Source organism: Dipodomys spectabilis, unplaced genomic scaffold, assembly GCF_019054845.1.
Source record: "Dipodomys spectabilis isolate Male_0828 unplaced genomic scaffold, ASM1905484v1 ptg000024l, whole genome shotgun sequence".
Taxonomy (NCBI): Eukaryota; Metazoa; Chordata; class Mammalia; order Rodentia; family Heteromyidae; genus Dipodomys; species Dipodomys spectabilis.
The window spans coordinates 22,936,726-22,963,278 of NW_024870701.1; the positions used below are offsets into that span (position 1 = coordinate 22,936,726).

The following is a 26,553-nucleotide window of genomic DNA, read 5'->3' on the forward strand; positions in this document are numbered from 1 at the left end:
CAAAAATTTGAAGTTTCCATGAAATACTTCCATATTTCTCCTCTTCATTCCCTAAACAGCCTTTACCCACAGGTTGTATTAAATCAAGCTAGATCAGTCTTTTTGTTAGAGGAGAAAGACAGCAATGAAGGCATCCTTTTAATGTTCATAAGCAGTGACACTCATGTTCACTACCCCTGAAAAACCTCTGTAAAGAATCTAGAAGTAAGAGAGTTGTTAACATGGTTATTTGTTTCCCTATTACAAATAGTGAAGCCCTTTGACAGTGTTTTTTGTTTGTTAAGTTGCTCATATTTCTGTCTCTCTTTCTCCTCTTCTTTCCTTCAGGCTTATGAGAGGCCTCAGAAACACTCGACTCTCCATTATGACCCAGGCCTCCCACAGGACTTCACCAGTGACACCTTAAAACCAAAGCACCAGCAAAAAAGCAGCAGCCAGAATCACATGGACTGGTCCGCCAGCTCTGACAGTGGACCTACCACTCAGAATTGCTTCATCAGTCCAGAGTCTGGTAGAGACACTACAAGCACCAGCAAGATCCCTGCTCTTGAACCTGTGGCTTCTTTTGCAAAATCCCAGGGTAAGAAAGGCAGTGCAGGGAACACATGGAGTCAGCTGTCTGGCAACAGCAAAGATCTGCTTTTGGGAGGTGTGGTTCCATCCCCCAGCAGCCACACCTCCCCAGCCCCTCCTAGCAGCTCTGCAGAATCCAATGGACTCCAACCCTTGGGCGACCAAGATGGTGGAGGTACAAAAGAACCCCCAGAACCACCTATGATAGGCAGCAAGAAAAAGTCTAATAAAAAAGATGTGATTAGTCAAACCATACCAAATCCAGATCTGGATTGGGTCAAGAATGCTCAGAAAGTGTTTGATAACACAGAAGGGAAAAGGGAGGGTTACTCTACAGATAATGCCCAAGAAGCATCACCAGCCAGGCAGAACTTGAGTTCTGCCAGTAATCCTGAAAATGATTCTAGTCATGTTCGGATTACCATTCCCATCAAGGCACCCTCTCTAGACCCAAGCAGCCATAAGAGGAAAAAGAGACAGACCATTAAAGCAGTGGTAGAAAAGATCATCCCAGAGAAAGCCCTGGCTTCTGGAATAGCTATGAGCAGTGAAGTCGTTAGCAGGATACTTTCCAACTCAGAGGGAAATAAGAAAGACTCCCGAATCCCCAAGTTGGGCAAAATGATAGAGAACGAGTCTCCATCCATCAGCCTTGAAACCAGTGGGAATACCGAGAAAATGATTCCTGGAGGTATTTCTAAGCAGCGAAAGCCATCCATGCTCATGACTCCTCCATCACGCCCAGATCACTCTCCATCCAGAAAGCTGCCAGAAATCCAACATCCAAAGTTTGCAGCCAAACGGAGGTGGACATGCAGCAAACCCAAACCCACCAGTATGCTTCGAGAGGCAGTCATGGCCTCTTCTGATAAACTGATGGTGGAACCGCCATCTGCTTATCCCATCACCCCCTCTAGCCCTCTCTACACCAACACAGATAGTCTTACTGTGATCACTCCAGTCAAAAAGAAGCGGGGACGACCAAAGAAGCAACCTTTGCTCACAGTAGAGACAATCCACGAGGGTACTTCCACCAGCCCAGTGAGTCCCATCAGCCGAGAATTTCCAGGCACCAAGAAAAGAAAGAGACGACGCAATTTAGCTAAGTTGGCCCAGCTAGTGCCAGGAGAGGATAAGCCCATGAATGAGATGAAATTTCACAAGAAAGTTGGAAAGCTTGGTGTGCTGGATAAGAAGACCATCAAAACGATCAATAAGATGAAGACACTCAAGAGGAAAAACATCTTGAACCAGATCTTGTCTTGCTCCAGTAGCATGGCTCTGAAGGCCAAAGCTCCCCCAGAGACCAGTCCTGCAGCAACAGCAATCGAAAGCAAACTGGGCAAGCAGATCAACGTTAGTAAGAGAGGAACCATCTACATTGGCAAGAAGAGGGGCAGGAAGCCAAGAACAGAGCTGCCGCCCCCGTCGGAAGAACCCAAAACAGCCATCAAGCACCCCAGGCCTGTTTCTAGCCAGCCGGATGTTCCAGCCGTGCCTTCCAACTTTCAGTCACTTGTGGCGTCTTCACCAGCAGCTATGCACCCCCTTTCCACACAGTTAGGGGGGTCCAATGGCAACCTGAGCCCCGCCAGCACTGAAACCAGTTTTTCAGAGTTGAAAACTATGCCAAATCTCCAGCCCATCAGTGCTCTTCCAACCAAAACCCAAAAGGGAATACACAGTGGAACCTGGAAGCTGTCTCCACCCAGACTGATGGCCAACTCCCCTTCACACCTTTGCGAGATCGGCTCCCTGAAGGAAATCACGTTGTCCCCTGTGAGCGAGTCCCACAGTGAAGAGACCATCCCAAGCGACAGTGGCATTGGGACAGACAACAACAGCACGTCTGACCAAGCAGAAAAGAGTTCCGAATCCCGGCGGAGGTATTCTTTTGACTTCTGCTCCCTGGACAACCCGGAGGCCATACCATCCGACACCAGCACAAAGAACCGCCATGGCCACCGGCAGAAGCACCTCATCGTGGATACCTTTCTGGCCCATGAAAGCCTCAAAAAGCCAAAGCACAAGAGGAAACGGAAAAGCCTGCAAAATCGTGATGATCTCCAGTTTCTAGCCGAGCTGGAAGAACTCATCACCAAGTTCCAGGTGTTCAGGGTCTCCCACAGGAGCTACACCTTTTACCATGAGAATCCATATCCCAGCATTTTTCGGATTAATTTTGACCACTACTACCCGGTGCCATATATCCAGTATGACCCGTTGCTCTATCTTCGCAGGACTTCAGACTTGAAGTCAAAGAAGAAGCGTGGTAGGCCTGCAAAAACCAATGACACCATGACAAAGGTGCCTTTTTTACAAGGGTTCAGCTACCCTATTCCCAGTGGAAGTTACTATGCACCCTATGGAATGCCTTACACATCAATGCCTATGATGAACCTCGGTTACTACGGTCAGTACCCAGCGCCTCTGTACCTGTCGCACACGCTTGGAGCAGCTTCCCCATTCATGAGGCCAACAGTGCCACCACCTCAGTTTCACACAAGCTCCCATGTGAAGATGTCCGGGGCAGCTAAACATAAAGCAAAGCATGGAGTACATCTACAGGGGCCTGTGAGCATGGGTCTCAGTGATATCCAGCCATCCCTGAACCCTCCCAAGGTGGGCGGGGCCACTCTGGCCAGCAGTCGGCTCCACAAGAGGAAACACAAACACAAGCATAAGCACAAGGAAGATCGGATCTTAGGGACCCATGACAACCTGAGTGGTCTCTTTGCAGGCAAAGCCACTGGCTTCTCCAGCCTCCTGAGTGAGCGGCTGAGCAGTGCAGACAAAGAGCTCCCAATGGTGGGTGAGAAGAGCAAGCATAAGGAGAAACAGAAGCACCAGCCCAGTGAAGCCAGCCACAAAGTTTCCAAGAACAACTTTGAGGTGGACACTCTGTCTACACTGTCACTTTGTGATGCGCAGCATTGGACGCAGGCCAAGGACAAAGGCGATTTGAGCAGTGAGCCTGTGGACTCCTGTGCTAAAAGGTATTCTGGAAGTAGTGGGGACAGTGGCAGCACAAGATCAGAAAGCCTAGATGTGTTCAATGAAATGAACCCTTCGAATGACAAGTGGGACAGTGACCTGAGTGGGAGTAAAAGGAGGAGCTTTGAAGGCTTTGGGACGTACAGGGAAAAGGACATCCAAGCCTTCAAGATGAACCGCAAGGAAAGAAGTGCTTATGACTCTTCCATGTCTCCAGGTAAGGCCAAATTTTTCCACCCGATTTGGATCACTAGTTGTTTAATTGCTGGGCTTTGCACTGTTGGATGCCAGCCATCTAGGGCATATTATGCTTACTAGTTTACAAAGAGATGGGAACTAAATAGATATTGGCTAAATAGACATCCTTACATATTGGCATACGCTGCTTACTTGGTGTTTACTGTCTTTCCTCTGCTGGAGCTATTTCCTGGAAAATTGTACACACTACAGTTAGCCCCCAATTGATTGCTGCCTAGGCGACAACCATGCTTGTTGTATTTATGCTTTTTATTAAAGATGTGGTTCACAGGTCCTCAGGTCCCAATCTCATGGTATAGTTTACCATTTGGATAAAGCCTCTAAAACTAATTAGACATACCAAGAATACCACAGTTAAGTGGGAATTACTTTTCATATGTTGTCACTTCAAGTGATATCCTATGTGAGTCTCCCACAAAATCATTGGAAGCCAGTGATCAGGGAGTACTGAAGTCTCTCTGGCCAGGGAGCCACAGCCCCCAGATCATATTGTTCTTTTCTTAGCAACAAAGAAAGTCTCATTTCCACTTTTGGAGTTCATTTTATAAAATAATATTTTATATGATCATATGCACATAACTATTAAGCTTTTGTGATCCGTTCCCATGAGTATCCTTCTTTGGTCTTACTTTGCGACTGTCTAGAGATCTGTATAATTTATCATGTCCCATTGTATTTTTATTTTTACAATCTAATGTGTTTACTTGTAGATTTATAGGCACATTCTAGTCACCACAAATGAGGAAAACCATGCAACCTATGTTTCTTTGGGTCTGGCTTACTTCGCTTAATGTAATTTTTCCAAGTCTTTCCATTTCCTTTCAAATAGCACAATAGCATCCTTTCTGATGGATGAGTAGAATTTCATTGTGTGTATATATTAGGTTTTCTTGGTCCAATCATCCACTGAGAGGCATCTGGGTTGATGCCATATTTTGACCTTGGTAAAAGATATGGAATAAACCCAGATCATATTGTTATTTATTGGTTCGTGAGCATTTGAGACAATGCCAGAAATCAGGTCCTCAACACGAGGCCTTGACCACATTCACACACTTTTCACTTCCCTGCACTAGAGGGAAAGGGTTTCTCCGAAAGGTGTTCAGTTCCTCCTATCCCTGCAGAACATAGCTGTTGTATCTCTTAACATGTCCACTGAATTGAAATTTGGCTCACAGATCTTCAAAGTCTTCATTGTTCCCAAGAACACTTCTTGTGGATTTTCAGCAGAATTTCTTTTACAACTTCATCACCCCTTCAGATTTTTTTTTCCTGTCATTGGAGCCTTACACTTGGGCCAACCTATGCCTGCATTTCTGTCTCATAAATGTTAAAACATGATGTCTGTGAAGAAAGCATGTATTTACTAGAATAGTAGAAACCCGTTCCTGGAGTTGTAGAAACCATAACATATCTAGTGTTCCTCTTTTCCCAGGTAGTGTGAAACCCTCTGTGTCCAAAGCCTGGGTTTAAAAGACTAGTACTGTGGGTACTATGTTTCACCTTTGTCACATGACCCATGTCCCTCACTCATCTCCTTCCCCCCCACTTTGGGGAATTGGTAAGTAGGGCAAGTGAGAATAAGAGTAATGAAAGATAATGTCTAGGACAGCAGATTACCGAAAGAAATATGATTACACACCTAATGATTGCCCCAGATTGCTACTAGCTCATAAGTTGTCATAGTGGTGGACATTCTCCAGGGCTAGAGAAGAGAAGAATTAGCAGTCTTTCTGTGCTCAATTCGCTGGATTTTGCTTGACTTCACATCCTAACAATATCTACTTCAAGAAAGAAAGCTAGATTCAGTCTGCAGAACTGGGTGCTAAGCCTACTCCTGTTAGAAATGTGCTATGTGGCTAAGGTATGGTTTTCCTGGTCCTTTAGGATTTCTCTGCCCATTTGTCACTCAAGGGATTAAGGTCAGAACTCTCATGGATATTGTGTTTCAGTCCTTAAACCTATGTATAATTCATTGCTTCATAAATAATACACTTTCTCCAATGTTAACAAACAGACATATGTTGAATAGCCTATATCAAAAATGCTTAGGACTAGAAATGTTTGAGATTTCATGTTTTAGGGGAGGTTTTGGAAATATTTCCATCTATATAATGAGCTATCTTGGGAATAAGACCTCAGTCTAAACACAAAATTCATTTATATTTCATATGTACTTTGTCTACATAGCCTCACAGTGATTTGGTATGATACTTTTTAATAATTTTGTTCATGAAACCAAGCTTATATATGATCAGGATTTTTTTTCAATTGTTTTATCCTATTGGTGCTCAAAAAGTTTCAGATTTTAAAACATTCCAGATTTCAGACTTGCAAATTAGGGGTGTTCAACTTATATTCCAAAATTAAGCATCAGGAGTCTTCTGTCCAGGTTCAAATAAGTATCCCTTTTGGTTCTAAGCAAGCCAGAACTGAACCTAGTGAACTGAAACTCATCACACAGCTAGTAAAGAAGCCTGGACACAGATCCTGGTTGCCAATCAAGTACTCCTCTGTGTCACTATTGGCTTTCCTTTCAGGCTCCTATTCATCCTCTGGAAGGTATGCACCTCCCTATGGTGTTTGTGCAGCAATCATGTGATGCTCGCAGAAAAGACTAAGAAGGAAAAAATCCATCCTTTTATTCAGTCCCTAACCAATCATGAAGAAATGCTTATGACCCAGCCACTGCTAAATACCAGCTTGGAAACTTCTCCAGAGCTCAAGTTTCTTCTCTTCTTCTTGTTCTTCTTGCCAGTTTTCTAAGTTATCACTGCTGTTTTACCTTTCTCTTTATGGCATGGTTTGTTAATGAATACATTAATGAATTATAATTGCTGGTGACTTCTACATCCTATGACATCTATTGAATACCTTCCTACAATAGGACGGATTATCTGCTTCTCTTGTTTTTAAGGTTTGGCCTCTCCATGTATATAATATAAATGTTCCCTCTACTTCTGAAAAGCATTAACAGGGAAAAAAGATGTTTAGTAGCACTTGGAACTCAGTGTCAGAGTTTGTAAAGACTTTATGAATAATATTCACCTTAATGGTGAGACTTGCCCAAGAGTGTGAAGCTCCATGGAAAGACTGGATGATGAGATGAGGCGGTTACTGGAGTCATTAAGAGCTTCCAGAGTCTGCTCTGCTCCAGCTGGAGTTGTTGGCTTTGCTGGATGATTGTGAGGGTCATGATTAGAAATAAGCGTCTGCAATCCCCTCGCTTGACTTCCTCTACCTTCCCCTCCCCAGTCGGTATTTATTTGCTCCACATCTGAACACCCAATTTTACATGAACTATCCTTCTCTAAAATAGATACAGCACAACTATAGATGGGATTCATTAGCTTCTTGAGGACCAGATTTAGGAGCTGAGTTGAGAGAGAGAGAGAGAGCGTGGAGCATTCTCTGAGATCAGAGCTGAAGAAGCAAGTCATTACCATTATGGAGAGAGGAATTAGAGACCCCATTTAGCAAGGACAGCAGTTGCACACTCCATTTCCTCTTTCCTGGGCAGGGGGTAAAAAAAATCCTTCACTCTGCATTCCCTGGCTCAGCAGATGTCTGCATTGTCTTATGAGGTCCTGTACAACACACCTAGAGGTGGAGATACAGACTTCTCTCATTTTTCCATATTTCACTCTTTCTGATTCTTTGCTTTCAGAAGGCAGTGACTCTTTTGGCTGGTTTTCTAAAAGCATACTGTCTGCTAAATATCTATTTGTTAAAACATATTTTCCTGGGGCTAAAAAGCAATGGATAAATGGTGGGAAAGTTTGGTCTCAGAATTGGAAGGAGCTCTATCAGGCCAAATTCGAGGCTCTCTGTCACCAGGCATTGCTGTCTCTCACATATGCAGCAGGTTCCCAGAAGAACAAACCTGTTCAATGGGAAACTGCCAAATTCCCATAGGTGGTAGAAGACTCGAGGATGAATGATGTTCTTCCTGTTGAGACTATTTGGAAAGAGTCTTGGCATAATACTGTAGCCTAAAATGATGCCAGGTACTGACATATTACCACCATTGCTGTCCAGGCTCCTATCAGATAATGAAAATACAATGAGAAGAGTAAATTTGCATGCCATTGTTAAGCAAAATAGCCATCCCTAGTCCCTAAGTATTTGCCTCATGATGAATGGATGCTGAGAATTAATCCTGAACTCTCCCCCCAGATATCAGAATCCTGCCATATAGGTAGCTGGACTCCCTTGAGCCTGGCCTGCTCCACCTCTTGTTGTGCCTTCTGTCTTGCCCTTTGCCAGCTCCTCTTATCAGCACTGTGGGGTATTTTGGGGGGCAGTCTCTGCTGTCACTCAGCCTCAGGAAAAGGATACCCAAGCCAAAGGTAATACAAAAACCTTCCCCAAGCAGCCATCCAGAAGAGGGAATGAACCATGCGATGAAATGTGACAAACAAAAGCTATACAGAAGAAATATGGGAAGAATGTTCCGAAAAATGGAATGAAAGCAAAAAGGTGATGTGAAGACTGGAAGAAAAGAGAACCCTAAATGGAAAGCTGATGAAGTCTTGTCTTCATAACCTTAAGCTAGGCTAAATTCTGGATCCCTGAATAGGAATAACTGAAGACTTAATTAAGTATAATGGCTGCCATGCACTGTAAGTGGGATTGTGGGTACTGTCCAAGTCTTGTATCCTCCATACGTACACTAACCACTTGTTCCGACTCTCAGTTTCCCAAATGTGACTTTACAAGGATTGAACCGGATCTTCTAATCTAGGATTCAGAAAGTCTCCAGAAGAATTTAAAAGTGAATATGAACTTGTTTACATAAATACACACAGAGAGAATAAGCAATAAGAAAACATTGCCCAAGTTATTGTCCACATTGCCCCCGAAAGAGTTGTGCGGTCAAGTTTTAGAACCACCTTCTGGTACATGTATTAATCTTTGGGTCTCTTCCCGTTCTTGTTTGGCTCCAGCCACTTCACTTAGATTTTGACTTCACCTTTAGAAAAGATGAGACTCCTCATACCTGATTCCTACCTGACATATTACTTGCTTCTTGTGTAGTTTTAAACAATGAGCATCATCTTACAAACGGTATAGAGCACTAATAGAGAACAGACAGAGCATGTTCAAGAATCTTAGTAACATAGAATAAATACCCCATCTTGCTTAACCTACTGAGCCTAAAGAAGGTCAAGTCTTGAACATAAGGATACATTCCTAATTGATTGAAACAGTTGAGACTGAGAAGCTTAAAATCAGGGAGAGGAAGGGAGAGGAAAAGAAAAGAAAACAAAAACCTGAAAGGTGAACCGTGGGAGAGATGTTAAGCTTTATGTTTTCTTTTTCTGTGAGCAGTTGTAAAAGGTAAGCATCTCTTTGACAATAATTTGGTCTCCAGGCCATCTCAGGGGACCCATGTTTGGGACTGCAAATGATCTTTGTGGGCTCTGATGGAAGTCATATTTTCCCTTTCCTGTCCTAACAATTGCACATACTTATTTTATTGGGACTCCCAAGGTTCCTCCTAAGGTTTCCTTTTGGAAACCAAGAATTAATCAAATTAAATGTTGTAACCCATAACTTTCTGGCAACAAAGACTTTTAAAGCATACACACACACACACACACACACACACACACACACACACACACACACAGGTCTCAACTCAGAGTATCTCTTGTGCAACACTGACATCAGAAATCAAGCAGTTTCACCTTTGGAGTATGAAGTCTCTGGGCCATTAATCTTCTCACTGTTGGCAAATGTCCTCCTGTCCTGTTAGAGGCTTTTATTTATATCTCTGTGAGACTAGGGAATTATGCAGGCCCAGGTGTGGGTGCAGAGAAGCTATAATTTCTACAGACACAGTTAGATAGGACATGGAGCCTTTCTTGGCTAGAAATTGAGTATAGCATGCCTTCCAAAGGCTGGCCTTTTAGTGGGCAACGACAGGAAAAGCATCATTGGAGGAAAACTAGTAAACCTGCCCTCACTTTATAAATGAACAAGTAATAAGTAATGCACACTTGCTAGAATTGGGGTCTAGCCATTGTAATACTCAAAGAAAATAACTAAATTCAAGGGAATGTAATTGGGGGAAAAAAGAGGAAGAGAACACGTTGAAATTGCACAGAAAACCATCTGAGCAAAGGTATTTAGGTGAAATACCTCAAAACTATTTGGAAAACAGTACTTAGTCTTATTTTATTGCTTGTACTTTTTATTCCCTGGCCACTGTCTGCTTCTCCTAATCTGTGTTGGAAAATTTTGCCTTTTCCCTGCATTCTTCCTGCTGCACTACAGTTACCTACTCACTTGTTTAGATAGTGCCCATCAAGTGCCCTGACTCCTTCATTTAATCACTTCACCCTGAAAGGTATCATTTTTAGCCAAGTATCCAAGCCCAAGCATCTCATAAAAAAACCATTATGGATTTATACCTCTTTCTCTAATTCAAGTCAAATATGTTTCCATGATGTTTCCCCAGATACCTGGGAAAATCACGGCACATGAGTGAAATTAGAGAAATCAGAGAAAAATACCTGTTTGCGTGTAAGGCAGCGGACTGGTCAGTCAGTGATTGGCAATGTGTTCTGAGCAAGGGCTTGCCAAAAGGCCAGCATCATGGAGAACGGAAGAAAGAAGATAAGATGAATGGACTTGACAGCCTATCTTAAATAGAGCCATGGAGTAAGAGGGAATCAGGAAAGATAAGGGAAGGTGGTCAGAAATGCTGGACAGATGAGGGTGTGTGTGAACATCTTGGTGACCCTGAAAACAACAGAAAGTTTAAAAATCATGCGTGTGTTGAAATGCCTCGTACATTTAAGTCTTAGTGGGCTTTATACCAAACGAAAGTGATAGGGAGTTAATAAGAAAGTGAGTTCTAGGAACACATGGGCTTCAGGTACAAAATGTGAGACATTTATGTGGTATGAGAAAACCTTTCTAACTTCTAAAGAGACTTGTTTGTTTTTTGTTTTTTGTTAAGTCAACCCTTAAGAAGGGACACTGCAGAATTGTTCACTCCCATTTTCTGCATGGGAAACAGGAAATGTTTCTCCCTTTTTCCATTTCTCCCTACTTAAACCCTATTAGACTAAAATAAATCTTTGCTAAAGCTTATAAATAGTGACACTGCAGTTTTCAGCAGGTCTTAAGTCTGAGACATACTGAGCAGCTCGAACATTGGAATCATAAACCCAATGTTAGAGTCCTTTTCACTATTCCATTCCACTTCCCGTGAAAGCTATGTATAAAATAGGGAAAAGTTGCATTACTGAAGAAAGGGAAGAGATTCTAAGACGGCTCCTTCTTTTCTGCTCCATAGATCACCTGGCAATTTTTGATCATGGTAATGACTATTTTAACATTCTTTCTTATGGTGCCATGGTCATCAGCTATGTGTATGGAAGAGCCACTCCTGTTAAAAATAAAAGTATCTGCTACTGAACATTACACTCTCATTTTAAAAGTGATTGAGAGCTCTTCAGTCACCGAACAAATAGCATCATTGCAAGAGTAGTTAGGGACATTGCAAGAAAAGAAATGGCGGCAAGGCAAAGAAGAGACTGAAGTGTCATACTAGGGCCAGCTGTGGTCAACCATTTGTGTAGTGGGAATCCAGAATCTGAACTGTTGACAAGATTATCAGTGAAAGATAAAATTCTGGGGTGAAATCTTGGAGAGTGGTGCATATGTTTTTAAACAACAACCCAAACCAATATTCCGGCAACAAGGGTAAAAATGGACAGGAAGAGGGGCAGACCACAAGGATGGATGGGCAACAGGAGTGAAGATATGGAGGTGAGGAGAAGTTTAGCCGTTGAACGAGTAAGGCTTTGTAATAGGCTGAACTGCTGGGAGCGGGGTGTCCAGGAAAGAAGGATAAATCAAAGTTAAAAGGTCCTCAGCCTGCAAGGTGTTAAGCTTGGTGCCAGGAGCTGGGTGCAGTGATGGAAGTAGCAGGAAATAATATCCGTCCTCCAGGAGCTTGTAAAGCTATCAGGACACAAGGGTTGGGCACAGACATATATACAAAGCAATTAGAAAGAATAATAGGAATGTACACATTTAATGGCTGGAAATAAAAACCCATTCCAAGGGGGAAAAGAGCTCATAAAACACCTTACAGAGTAGTAAGTTCCATGTTGTAAAAGCAAGTTGATATTGGTTATTTGCACATAGACTTAGTACAGGTTAGATAAGAATATGTGAAGGGGGTGGGCGGCAGAGAGGAAGGGCGAGTCCCAAGAGGAGGATCTGCTTGGCTCCCCACTTGTCAGGAGAGAACTGAAGACAGAAAAAACTAAGCCATGAGTAAAAATGAAGCTGAGGGGTACCCCTTGTTGATGAAATATCTGAAGTCTATCACAGTTACTCCTTGTGTTTGAACAGTGTTATTTTTTTCAAAGCACATGATTTCTATTTCATCTTCAAATGATCTTCCGCCCAGCAGAAAGCCAAAAATAGCTGTGCTTTCCTACCTGATAGACAAAGAAATGAAAACCCAACGTCACAGGGTAGGAGATGTGGTGGAGCACTTGTCTAGCATGTTCTAGGCCCTATCTTTTATTTCTAATACTGAAAAAAAAAAAACCAGCCAAAGCCACCCATCCAGTTTAATGTTGTTGTTTATTTTTTGTTTTGTTTTGTTTTTTTTTCTTGTCAATTGTGGGGCTAGAACTCTGGGCTTTGGCACAGTCTCTCAGCTTTTCAGCTCAAGGCCAGCAGCTCTACCACTTGAGCCACAGTGCCACTTCTGGTTTTCTGGTGGTTAATTGGTGTCTCATGGACTTTTCTGCCTGGGCTGGCTTTGAACTGCTATTTTCAGATCTCAGCCTCCTGAGTAGCTAGGATGACAGGCGTGAACCACCAGCACCCGGCACCCAGCCAGTTTTGCACAGGAAAATATGATGGATCACCACATCCATCTAGTAAGACCCACGATATTTTGTAAATCTTATAAGGTCCATAATAGGACTTATTATTTATCCCTAATTCTTGCTAGTGAGTAAACTTGTGGTGACTAGAATAAGGCACTCATGAATAGCTAATTTAGTCTTTACTCAAGTTATTATTAGTTTTTATTTATAAGCAGCTCTTTGAAGCCAGCCTCAGCCAAGCCTTCTCTGAGGGACTATTTCTGTATGTAGAACCTTTATCTTACCTGAGACAGAACTGTATGGAGCAAGAACACAGAGAAGAACAAAAATGTTCTTAGTCACAAAAGTTTCAAGCTAACATTTGAATCTGTTAATCTTCTAAGGAAAGGTTTTGTACAGATTGAGGGACTTTACATATCTACTGGTAAGCCTACAAAAAATATGACTTTAAAAGACTATGGGCTAAGAATTAAGACAACAGAGCATGTCATACAGGAAGTCATGAAATTGGACTATATCTCAGAAGTATGGGAAATAGTTATAAAGACCTCACACCCTTCCTGATGGAATTGTAATGAAAACTATGGTTTTTGTATCCATTTGTCTTATATTCCAGTAAGACCAGTGTTTTTAGAAAAACTGTGTGTGTGTGTGTGTGTGTGTGTGTGCTGTCATATATATCTTAGCTTATTTTCCTTTTCACATGGAAAATACCAAGTGCTTAATAATCTATGACCCAATCCTATGCAACTATCCATATGTAAAGACACATGGTCATTCTTTTAGGAGATGTGTTGTAATCCTACAGATCCATGCCAATCTGTATTCTAAATAACAAAACCCTTAAGTGCTAAATACTATTTTTTTTATCTATCTGACAGCAATAATAAAATTGTATTTCCTGCTTATAAGCATATGGTTGATGATTACTTGGAAAATATTTGTTTCTTTTATCATGTTAAAAATATCTAATAGTGAAGATAATGTGGAAAGTTTCCAAGAGCCTTTAAGGAAAAATATAAAATCACCTACCATGCCACTGCTCAGAAACAAGCACTATTGAGTATGTAATTCCTCAGGTCTCTGGTCCATGTTTAAAACTCTCCCACTTGCCTTTCCACCAAGCCTCCCCAGGGGAGCTAGGATAAACCAACCCATGTTTCCTTCAGCCCTTCTTCTTCTTCTTCTTTCTCCTTCCTTTTGTTGCCTGGCCTTTGCAGTTGTCTCTGTCCCAGACTGTACCGAGTTAACCCTTCCTTCTGCATTTTGTGTTATTACCCAAATAGAAGAATGTATTAAAAGAAAAAGTCAGCAACAATTGGACATGAAAACAAACTGTCCTCTGAAACTAAAATCACAAGAAAATTACAACTTTCGAGACAGTAACTGGAAAGGACTCAAATTAGTAAGGAATAAAGACAGTTCTCCAATTTTTTCCACTAAGAGTCTTGAGTGTTGAATGTATTTTCACAGATTCTGTCAAGGGGAGATGCAGTGAGTTTTCCAAAATTTGAAATCGCATGTCCACCTCAGCAATGTAGAATGAAATCAGCCAGTATGATTACAAATGCTTCTCTCTCCCTTCCTCCCTCCCTCCCTCCCTCCCTCCCTCCCTCCCTCTCCCTCCCTCCCTCTCCCTTCTTCCCTCCCTCCTTCTCTCTCTCTCTCCCTCACACACATACACAGTCCCTACCAAAAGCTAGTTTAATTATGGCTGGTTACCTGGCTATAGTTATAAATTAACTAGTTATATGTTATGAGTTGCTGTCACTAAAAACAGAGTACTTAAGGCATCAACTATTCTATTAATTTTAGGCTAGAACTTGGTTATTTCCCTTCCTGATATATCTGTGGATATTTCTAATGTGAGGTTGTAAAGTCCACAGGTCCTCTTTCCTAAGTAAGACATGTCTACACTTTTTCCAAGCTGAGCCTTTTTGCAGTACATCAGGCAAAGAAGACAACAGCTAGTGTTTCCATACTCAATGCATGTATCGTAGAAGGTTTGCTACCAGAAATACTTTTTTGCCTTGACTGTCATTCCATTATTTTTGCAACTGCAGTAGAAGTTTACCGTTAGAGGAAACCTTTCCTTTCCCATGGGATCTGTCACAGATAGGAGTCCTGTTTCTGAGTGCCTTCCTCTGATACCACCAAGGACATGAGTGTTGGCTCTTTCTCATAATTTCCAATCACAGCATGTCAGCTGCACTTGGCCTGTGGAAGCCACTATGACTCCAGAAAAACTTCATTTATGTGGGCTGAACTTCCCCCAGGCCAGGGCTGCAACTTCTTAGTCTTAAGCAATCACCTCTACTTTATTTTTCATTTTGTTGATTCTTTTGGCAATAATAACCAGAACCACAGTCCATTGTATCCACTTCCCCCTTACAGCTCAAACTAAATGAAGATTTTTTTCTCACTACTAAAATGGAAGGAGAAAAATGTAGTCATTCTTAAGGAAACACCCATGAAGGTAACCATAGGTAAATGAATAATTGATGCCAGGTGCGGAAATACCAATTCCTACTACATTAAGTCCAAAATCATCTAGCTTCAAAGATTCTTTATTATCTACACTTACAGTTCTTACTGTTTCCTGATCATTTCCAGCTTATTCCCCTGCTTTAGTCCTGTTAAATCTCCTCTGTATTTTATAGAAAATACCACAATTAGCCCTTCATCTTAGGCTCAAATCGCCACATAGCATCCTTTGTGTAGAACATCTCCTTCCCCATCTGTTTTCCAAATCTAGTCTAATAGTTTCTTAACCACGAGCATCTTCTGCCTCTCTGGCATAACAAATACATTCACTTTTATTCTGCTGCTTATTTATGTTTGGTTTTGTCCCACTTACCTTTATGTTACATAGAGATGTTTGACTCACCCAGATCAAATTTGAGCTGTTAGAAGATTAGAATCATGCCATTCTCTTTGTAGATTATATGATCCTCGAGATGATGCTGAGTACACATCTGACTGATATTACTGGTTAGATTGATCCTTGCAAACCACTATGGGTTCCTGGCATGCACTTTGAGAAGCACTGGCTTAAGAATTCTGTAACTTCTAAGGCACACTAGTAGAGGAAGAAGAAGAAAAAAAACCCAGGAGTTCAAGCTCTTAGATGTAGATTTGGTTGCTAAATCTCCTACTTACTAGTAACATGACCTTGGATAACTTAGTCTCTTTGATCCTTCTTTCCCTCATCTGAAAAATGAGACTATTAATACCTACCGCACAGAGTCTTTTGAGAGCTAAATAAAGGTAGAATACACACAGGATTGCCCAGGATATTGCTCAGAGTATAGTTGCTAATAATGTTTATTTCCTTTCATTTCTACTTTGGATAATGTATTCAAGCACTAAACATACAAAACAGCAGATTGCTATAGAACTGTCTCTTTCTTTAAGCAATCCTTCCCAATTATGCTCCCACTAGGGTGAAGTTAAATCCATCTCTCAACATGCACACACATAGACAGAGGGGCAGAAATCTGCTGGACCACAGTTCGATTTGATGGTGAAGATAAGGTTGTGGGATTATGTAGTTCTTGTGGATAAGTGAGAAAAATACAAATTTCACCTAAAGATAAATGAATGTTCTTTGGGTAGACACCACCCGCAGGAGTTCGAAGTTCTTTTCATCAAAGGGGTGGTAATTTCTGTCCCCTGCCATTTGGTTTGTCACAGTGAGAATGTTTAGTCCTACTTAGCACCACCTGTTTTGCGTACCATTTTATCTGCTAACCTCAGCCATAAATATGAAAAGAAATGGAATGTGTATACATTTTCCATTGCTGCTGTAACACAGCACCAGCTTGAACTTAGCAGCTTAAAGCAATTCAATTATTTCACAGTTTCAGTCAGGCAGAAATCCAATGGGCTCAATTGGGCCCTCTGTTAAAGATCACAAGAAGCTGTAATCTAAGTGCGGCCAGGTCTGTGATTCTTCAAAAAGACTCTAGGAAAGAGATCACTAGAGTAAAACAAACAGCATGATGAACACTGTTGTATAAGGGTTTCTAAGGTCATGACTTTACTTACCTGGATGGTTTTAAGTAGTTCCATACCACCCTGCTATTTTGTTATGCATCTGCATAATTTAACAAGCTTCTCTTCCTTAGTAGGCAAACAGTGCCGTTTCCTCTAGATTTCACCTGAATGATTGAGTTTTAATGACTCATTCACTTTCAGGGTGTGCTGGAGGGGCAAAGCAGGAGCTAAGATTTGTTTGTAATCTAAGAATAGCTTGCTTGCTAGGAGGAGGTGGCCTGGAACACTTAGAAAATCAAAACACTTCTCACTTGTGATTTCTTTTCACAGTTCAGAATCTGTGTTTCATTCTATGCGAAGAGTAAAATAACTCCTTTGCTTAGATTTCTTGCTGACATTTCTTTTTGGTGGGAGTCAGGGCGGGCGGTTCACTGCGAACGCTTTCTCTACCTCATGGTACAGCTCTGTGGCCTTTTCACAAAATACCAACCACCAGAATTCTGGTAATCACAAAAACATGTGCTTTTTCCTCAGATCCACGAAAGTTCTTTCTCATTAAAAAAAAAAAAAAGGAGAATTCAGAAATTAAATTAGAGAGCTAAACTTGATATCTTTAAATTCTTTTGGTTTGAAGAAATAAAAAAGGAAAAAAAAAAAAGCTTAAAGTTTTCCCAGTTTCCTTTCAGTTAAATGCTCCTGAATGGGAAAAATTGTACAAAACGTCTGAAGAGTTGAGGCTCTGACATGAGGGGAGGATTTATATTTCCTTGCTATTAAAAGAGAAGAAAAAGGGGGGAACCTTCAGTTACGTCTAATCTTTCAGAACGCAATGACCTATCCAACCCACAAACTGTTGGCAGTACCATAACTCTACACAAAATATTCTTTTAAGCTTTCTCTCCCCTCCCAGACCTTTCCTGTGAAGTTATAAATCTCAGTCTTTAGAGACGTTTTTATTCAAATAAAGTATGGACTTTAGGTTGGGTCTTTTGGCATTGGTGCGGCTGGCAGCTTGCTAAAGAAGAGATGGTCCCAAGAAAAGCAGGCATACTTAGTTGGGTGGGGCTTAGATTTGACATTATGTGTGAAATCCTATTTGCTCTTCCTCTACCAAGTACCTACTTTGTGAAGCTGTGATTCCAAGGCCCAGCACCCACAGGAAGTTTACCCAGGCCCCCGGACAGGCTCCAGATTATTTGGAAAAGTGAAATTTCACTGAAGATCAAAGCCTACCACTATTTCCACTGCCTCATCCTCTGTTCGTGGTTGGGCTCCTGAGTCACCTAAATAATACTTTCAGAATCTATCTGCTAGCATAGATCTGCCACAGACAGATTATTGTGGCCTGAAGGATTGTTTCACCTGGACAAACCCTAAATATTGTCCACTAAAGTCAAATAGGCAAGCACATGCCCCAAATACACTACTGTCCTTGAATCAAGGAAGTCTGCTGCTCCATACAAGGTTATTTTGTATGCTTTAGGATAGGGTTTTGAACTCTCTCAAAGTACAATCTATCTTTTCATTGCTATAGCCACGCCAGCTGAGAACTTGTATTTCTGAAGAGTGCAACCCTAGCAGATTTGCCAAAGAATTTAGGCCAAACAGTTTGGGAACCCTTTGATGGAGGGTAGTAAGCTGAGCAAAGGAAGAGGCTGAACAAAGAGAGAAAGTGGGAAACAAATGAATGAAGCAATTTCTGCCTCTGGTTTCTTATGTCCAACAGTAGTTACTACTTCACAGTATGTGTTTGCTCACAGAGTTGTTAGCATAATGCCTAATTCTCAGAAAACATGGAAGAAAATGTCAGCAGTTATAATTATTATGACATTCATTGAGTACCTATAATATGACAACCTCTATTTGCTAATTCATATGCATTGATTCCAGCTGCTTTTCAAGAGTAAGATACATCATTCCTAGTATAATTTCAAATACCTGTGACTGTGGTCAAGCAAATACGTATTAGACATCAGCCAGCTTTATACCAGGGAATGCACAAAGGTGACCAGTGTCACCCCCAAACACAGTCATTTCATTAAGCACTCCATATATATAGAAAATATGCTACATGGAGATAAGGAAAACAATAAAACAAAGATACTTGGGTCACAATAATATGTGATTTATACCAAGTTGGCCTGTGAGTAACTCTGTTTAAAGCTGGAATTGCTAGCTAGATGCCAGTGGCTCTCTCTTAGAATGTGAGATGCTGAAGACATTGTGATCCAGAGGATTGCTGTTTAAAGCCAGATCAAGCAGAAAACTCTGCAAGATTCAGTTTCCAAAATATCCATCAAAACAAAAAACAAACAAAAAAACCTAGATGAGTCATGGTAAGGCTCATCAAATCTCAGCGACTAATAAAAACTATAAGTAAAATTAATTTTTGAGCACTATCTCTTTTGTATGCATACCTTACAAAGGCACATTTTGACATCTTAAGTTGACCAGAAGTTGATTAACTTCTGCTTATGTGGCCCTATTATCATGGCCTCAAGTTGTATAATGATCAGTAAGGGGGACAAAGATAATGATGGGAAGTCAGGCACTGATGACTCAGGTCAGTAATTCGAGATATTCAAGAAGCCAGGGATAGCTGGAGGATAGCTCAGACAAACTGAGCACAGGTAGAAATGTCGGTAAGAGTCCATCTCCAAAATAACCAGCAAAATGCTATGTTGGAGGGATTGTTTGAGTGGTAGAGCACCAGGGAAGCATGTAAGCCAAGTGAGTTAGAACTGAGTTCACACAGCAATACCTTCAGATAGATAGATAGATAGATAGATAGATAGATAGATAGATAGATAGATAGATAGGAACGCTTATATATAAGCAGAAAAGCTCCGTTCTGCTCCAGTGTTTACATTTCTCTGACCTTAAGAGTCCTTCTGCACATAAGCACCAAAAGATTAGTCAAAGTGAAAACATTCCCACAACTGACAAAAAAAGGGTCCTTCTGCACTGAAAAGAAATACATGAGTAAGAACTGAGCATAAGCATGCAGTACTCGTGGGATCTGCTTGGTGAAGTACAGTAAACTTCTTCACCTGGAAAAACATTTGTTCACCATTTACCATTCACCATCTCTGTCAAGATGGACTTTGGACTGAATTTTATTACCTTGTCCATCAATTAACACAAAATACAAGTCCAATTTTAGTTCCATTTATACTTGTTCTCTTGTCAGCAGTCAAAGCATCCAAAAACTATAGTAACTCTTTATTCATCAAGTTGCTGGTTTGAATATGTGTAGACCCTGTCTGAGAACCTGAAACAAATTCTTGACACTGTCTAGCACCCGAGAAATCTGTACAGATGTTCAGCAAAAGCACAGTTTGCATTTATTAAATGCTAGAATAGCTAAAAATATATGATTATTACTACATGACATCTTGTGGCATTTAACACATGGATGAGTGATGTGAATCTGTCTACAGAGGAGAAGTCACTCTTCCCAACCATGCTAACTTCACAGCCCTTTATTTTTCCAAATCCACATTAATATGTCAAGGAAGAAATGCTAACTATACTGCAGAAGATGGTCAGGGAAATACTAATGTACTTTTAGTTTCTTGGAGTTAAAAATGGCAGAATTGACGCTTACAGAGTTGTGTACTGGGTGAAGATCAGGTAGTAGTAGCCCAAGCATGCTCTGTAATCATAGGACTCTTTGCTCTGAACTGAGGAATTATTTCACAAGCTGCCTACTGCCGCCTTCTGTAGACTGTCCAGGTGCACTCAGTAGGAATGAGACAAGCACTCGGGAGAGGAATGCTTACACATGCATGCACTCGTACATACTTAGACACCAGCGCTCCTTGAGGTATTCAGGCCCCTTCTGCACAACACCCAGGAAATGTTTTGAGGCAGGAAGCAGGTGCTGAGGACTGGTGAGAAAGCCACAGTGGCTTTGGAGGCCCCTTGTTTGTAGTCAGCATTAACCCTGGGCGTCTGCAAAGGCCAAAGCTTGGCTCGCATTTGCTGTCTGAAGCCCTGACATTCAAGAAGCTCCAAAGCAAATGAACCTGAGTGAGTAAATAATTAAAACCACAGAGAAAAAGCCAGTACTAAAACAAAACTTATTCACACTCTGGTGTCAACTTAGGAACTCTAGGCTGATAGAAAGTCATAGGCCTTTATCTACCTTGCTATGCCTGTGGAGTCTGGACACAGAATCTGTTCACGACCCTACCTTGATGATCTAGGTTTCAAATTTAGGACAGAGCTATGTTCGGGGCAAGCAGGAAATAATTGGTTGAAGGTCTGATTAGTAAATACTAGTAATCCAGATGTGAAAAGGTCTAGATTAGAGCCCAGCTAATCACACTTATTAGCCAAATAAACTGAGTAAATGGCTTGCTTCTCTGTGTGTCAGGACAATGGTACTTTGCCTCATATGTGCTAGGTGGGTTAGAGGAAAGGCTTCATAGAACACAGCCTGACTCATGGGAAGTAACTGCCCCCAAAGCGTTTCTGTCCCAGGCTCAGGAACTCTGGGATTAAAACAACAGCCAAGGGGACTGGAGCACTTGAAGCAGTAGACACACCTGCAGTTGAGTCTCGATTTTGTAACTCACTAGCTCTCTGACTTTTCCCTAAGTTACTACCTTACTTATGGAAGCCACAGTTTTCATGTCTGTAAACTAGGAGATAGAGGAGGAATAGAATGCATTCTGGGACATAATGTAAAAACTAAAGGAGCTGAGGTGTCAAATGTATTAAGCAAAATATGGTAGATTCAGGAGAGAACTCAAACAGTGTAAATCCTTAGAAAAGCTAACTCACAGTCCAATAAAATAAACACCAGGAAAAGCGTACCAGAAAGATGCGGGGGGCGAGGGCGGGGGGAGGTAGGGAGTCAAGGGGAAGAGGGCAGATAAATGAAGGGAAGAATTGGGGAGAATGCAATCATAAAATTCAGTACATATCCTAAAAAATTAAGGAATTTCAGGAAAAGGTGGTTTGGGAGGAATGGGGGAGGATGATGAAAGGGGTAATGTGGGGGAAGATGCATTGTATTTGTAAACTGCTTTGTTGAATGCCAACTCTTCTGTACAACTACTTCAATATGAGAAAAAGAGTTGATGTACGTAATGAATGAAGAGTTTCTAACCTCCAGTGATTCAGTACCCCACACCTCTTACTTTCTCTTAGACTTCTTCCCTCTGAAGTCCTGAGTCCATTCCTTATCCTTCAATATATGGGGCAAATTCCAAGATATGAAAAGGCTTCTTGTAATCCCTAGATTGTGGAGTCCCCTCAAAGATATGCTTAAAAGTGGATGTTCTGATGTATGGTCTTTCTGATCCCAAGAGAGTATTGGGGGTAATGCTCTTGGTTGGTTTTAAATATCTATAGAGAAAGACATGAAGGGATATGGGCCTTTCTTATACAACCTTGGAAAAGAGCAAAACAAATCCATCAACAACAACAATGAAGAGTTTTCAGAGGGAGAATGGCAGATAAACACAATCTTACTCTGGTGGCAACTCCTGACCAACACACAATCATAAATGAGCCTAAACTGGGAAATCTGGCTGCAGCTGGCAAGTGTCCCAAATCACTCCACAGAACCAGGGCTCAGGAGCGAGGAAATCTTCTTGATAGACGAATTGGATTGTGAATAAAACGCTGCCTTCCAGGCACTAGCCTTTGAATTACCCTGATATGTTGATTTAATTCCGAACCTTGATGTTTCCCGAACATTGACTTTTTAACCTTAATTGTGTGTTGATTTATTAGTAGCTTGCCACGGTTTTTTTTATGTTTCCCTGATAGAAGTTATAACCTCATTTCCTGGAATGATCCCATAACCTGAGTTGGATTTTAGGGCCTGTCAAGTGAGTCCACAGAGACAATGCAGCCTGTAAGCTCAAGCATGTCTGATCCAGCCAAAAGCAGACACTCCCAAAGAGTTCTTCATTTTGGCCTTCCATCCTTATTTTTTTTTTAATGCCTATGCTGTGACTTGAACTCAGGGCTTTGGTGCTTTGGTCCTTTTGCTTTTTTTTTGCTCAAGGCTAGTGCTCTACCCCTTGTGCCATAGCTCCACTTCAAGCTTTTTGATGGTTAAGGCTTGGCTTTGAACTTTGATCCTCAGCCCCCGAAGTAGCTAGGATTACAGGCATGAGCCACTGATTCCTGGCCTTCATCCTTTTCATACCTGCTATGTAATCTACTCTGGAGTGATTGATTAATTGTTACTTCTAAAAAAATGAGTACAGTCTTCATGTACAGAAATGTTCAGTGGCATGCTATTCTCTTGAGCTAAAGGGAGTCCGCTTCTTGAGTCTGAGATTAACTATATAGCATCCTAAAACATCCATATTCCTCGAACAGATCCATCATCTTACCACCATCAGAGCTGCATCCAACTTACTAGCCAACATCAGTTTGGGAAGATCAAGAGGAAACATAACTCTGTTGTTCGTCAGCTTGCAAAAGAAAGTAGAAGCCACAACTGATAAAACATTGAGACAGGCTTATAATTTAAGAATATCAGTAAGGACTTCACCATGCTTATTACTGCAAGGCAAAGTCTTCTCTGTCTCTCCCCCCCCCCCCCCAAAATATGAATCTGGAAACCAAGCTTGGGTTTAAGGGGGTCTGCCTCTGCCAAGAAAACTATTACATTTTGTATTATATCTTTTATATCTTCATATTATATCCTCATATCTTTTATATTTTAGAGTAATCATCATAAAACCCATATAAGCAGAATCCCAAATGAGTGAGCATTAAGTCCTGGTAGCATAGTACTTCTTAGTACTTAGGTTCCTTCTAGAATCTCTCACCTCCTTTATCCAACATAATTATCATTGTTAGCTTGAGGTGGGCAGAGCTAAGTAGGATTGGGCCTATTTAACAAATCTAACAGTGAAGAATTACGTTGTAATTGAATATCCAAACCAAAAGCTGTTATGTTCACAATAGACAATGTCAAGTTTACTTAGCTTGCTCTATCTATCTATCTATCTATCTATCTATCTATCTATCTATCTATCTATCTATCTATCTATCTATCTTAATCCGTCTATCTACCCTTCCATCCTGTTATACATCTTATCATCCATCTATCTATTTCTTTCTTCATTTACACCATTCTGGGGCTTGAACTTAAGGCCTTGTGCTTACTAGGCAAGGTCTCTTCCATTTGATCCACACATCCCTCCCTTTTGGCTTTAGTTCTTTTCTCAGGCTCCTCTTGTCCTAGCCAATCTCAGACCTCAACCCTCATCCCTCTACTTCCCAGGAAGATGGAATTACGTATGGGTGTGTGTGCCATTCTTGCTGTGTGAGTCATTACAGACAAGATAAGGAGACGTGTGTTTACCAAGCCCTGTTCTAGATGCTCCCTGCTGGGCTGTTATTCCCACTCCTGCTGGCTGAGGTGAGTTTGCTTTATCAGCTAACCTGTTTTCAAAGCTTAGGATATAATACCATTTGACATTTTTTTATAAAATAACTTTAATTATCCCAGATCTCTTCAAGATTATGCAGACAGAATTATCCTTTAGGATGAGAATATTAAATCTCAAGAAGGAAATAATTTGTCTAGGATCATGTGTCTATTAAGAGACAGAACCAGAAGTTGAACCCAATTCTATCTGGCTTCAGTACTGGTGTTTGTCTTCCATCAAGTTGGTGACTTAAGGTATTTATTCCACAGACAGAGTAAAGTGACTACGAGGCCCTGGGGGCTTTCCTTCACTGCTGGTATACTCATCTAGAAACTAAGTCTAGCCAGAGTGGAGGACATTGAGATCCAAGCCCCTGACTCTACACTTAATTCCCACTGCAGAGTGAGAGGTCAACTCTAGTATGTTCAATGGTGTGTGTGTATGTGTGTGTGTGTGTGTGTGTGTGTGTGTGTGTGTATGTGTGTGTGGTTGAAACTTGTATTCCTGGAAGCTGTCTGTTTGTAACTTTACCTCCAAGCGTTTCATATGTGCCTAGCCCTTTGTTCTAAAACAACTTCAAAAGATTTGCTGTACTTTAATAAAATTCAACGTACCATGGGCAGTGCTGATTACAAATTTTGCCTCAGTTTAAGATTCAGTTTACAGTTGTGATAAAGTGATCATTTCTGAACAGACGTAGCTTTCATCATGTTAAACATAGTTTAGTAATATTTTGGTCATGGAGAAGATCAAAAAGAATGTTATACTGTGGAAATCAGGGTGATACTTTGTGTGTGTCAAATGACCATCCGCTCAAGCTGGCAGTTTTGCTGTGAGAATTTAGGAAGAAGATGTTCCAGACCTAAGCTAGCAAAGTGGTCCATGATATAAAAATCACAAGTGACTCATAAATGGATCCAGGCTCTGTGAAAACCTAAATATAGTAGAGACTCAAGAAAAATTGTTGTGTGCAATTTAATGCAATGTAATGTTTTTATTTTTTCTTGTTAACACTATCTCCTGCATGTATACAGGCATTCTGTAACATTTAAGGGCCTGGGTTCCAAGACCCTCTTACAATAACAAAATCTGAGGATGCTGGAGTATTTTGTATACATTAGTGAAGCATTTGCATAGAACATATGCATATTCTCTCCAACACTTTACATCATTTCTGCATTGCATATTGTACCTAATACAATATAATTGTTATACAAACAGCTCTTCTACTCTCACACTTAGAGAATAGTGGCACAAAGTGTATGCATGTGTTCAGAATAGGTGTAGTTTTTTAGAAGTATTTTCATTGTGTGGTTGGTTGAACCTACAGATACAATTAACGTATGAATATGGAAGGAGAGTTGTACTGTGTGGAAAACAAAAATGATCATCCTGGCTCTTTATTAATGGTCCTCATTTGTGAATTTATAAACACTCTAGTTCCTTCCTAATTGCTGGCTTGTGTTTCTAAAAAAAAAAAAAACCTCTAGGGTTGTAAATTTGGAGGAAAAGAACTCTAAAGTACCTTCAGAGTTTTCTTCCGTGCACCTTATTCTGAGTATTTTGGTAACCCTAGTCCCAAAGAATGGTGATGCCTTCCTTCTAGTCTTGTTTGGTTAGAGCCAGACAATAAGCAAGCCTGTAAATACATAACTTGATCTCAGATATTGATTAGTGCTAAGAAAACAACAAGAAATTTCCAGGAATGGAATGTGTCTGGGTGAGTTAGACATCATTTGATTATAGTGTCAGCACATATCTTTTAGACTGATTACTGAAATAAGACTCAGGAAATGTGTAGTTTCCACAGTAAACTCTTTTATGGAACTCAGCATTATTCTATTATATATGCATCTCTTCACAGACTCTGGTGTAGTAAGATACGGCATGAGGGAATTTTACTACGGTATATATTAAGAAAGCACATTTCATAGATCATAGACTCTCAAGTTAGAAGAGACCTTAAAGATCAAGTAACTCTTAAGTACTTTCTGCCACATTCTTCTGCTTAGAAATATATATATATATATATATATATATATATGCATATATATACATATATGTAAACTCTTGTCTGGAAACTCAGACCTGTGTGAGAAAGCCAAGCCATTTCTGAGCAGCTCCAGCTTCCCTGCCTGCCAGTCATTTCTTCTTTCAAACAGGACCTTAGAGAGGAATCCCCCAGAGCATTATTTTCCCCTGGAGTATGAAGGCTATTCACTTTCCCTGAATGCCTGGAAATCACAGGCCAGCAGCAGCAGCACAGGCACTTGGCTCCTGCTGACAACTTCCAAAACACCATCCTCATCTCTAGGTGAAGGGGGATGTCATGGGTAGAAAGTAGGAAGCCTGCAAAGCAAGGTTCAAGGGAAACAGTAAGGACCTACAAAAGCAGGAAATGTGGGATATCTAGGCTACATGACTTCTCCAGAATTCTCTGGGGCCTCAGTATATGAGTCCATAAATTA

At 41.0% G+C, this 26,553-nt stretch overlaps 1 protein-coding gene across 2 annotated transcripts in view; it reads left to right on the forward strand.

The window, feature by feature from the left end:
• Setbp1 (SET binding protein 1) overlaps positions 1 to 26,553 on the forward strand; it is a 354,179-nt gene that overhangs the window by 246,801 nt on the left and 80,825 nt on the right. For both annotated transcript variants that reach the window (XM_042675182.1, XM_042675183.1), the window contains exon 4: positions 328 to 3,784. In XM_042675182.1, coding sequence (XP_042531116.1) covers positions 328 to 3,784 — 3,457 coding nt within the window. The remainder of the gene's footprint in view (positions 1 to 327; positions 3,785 to 26,553) is intronic.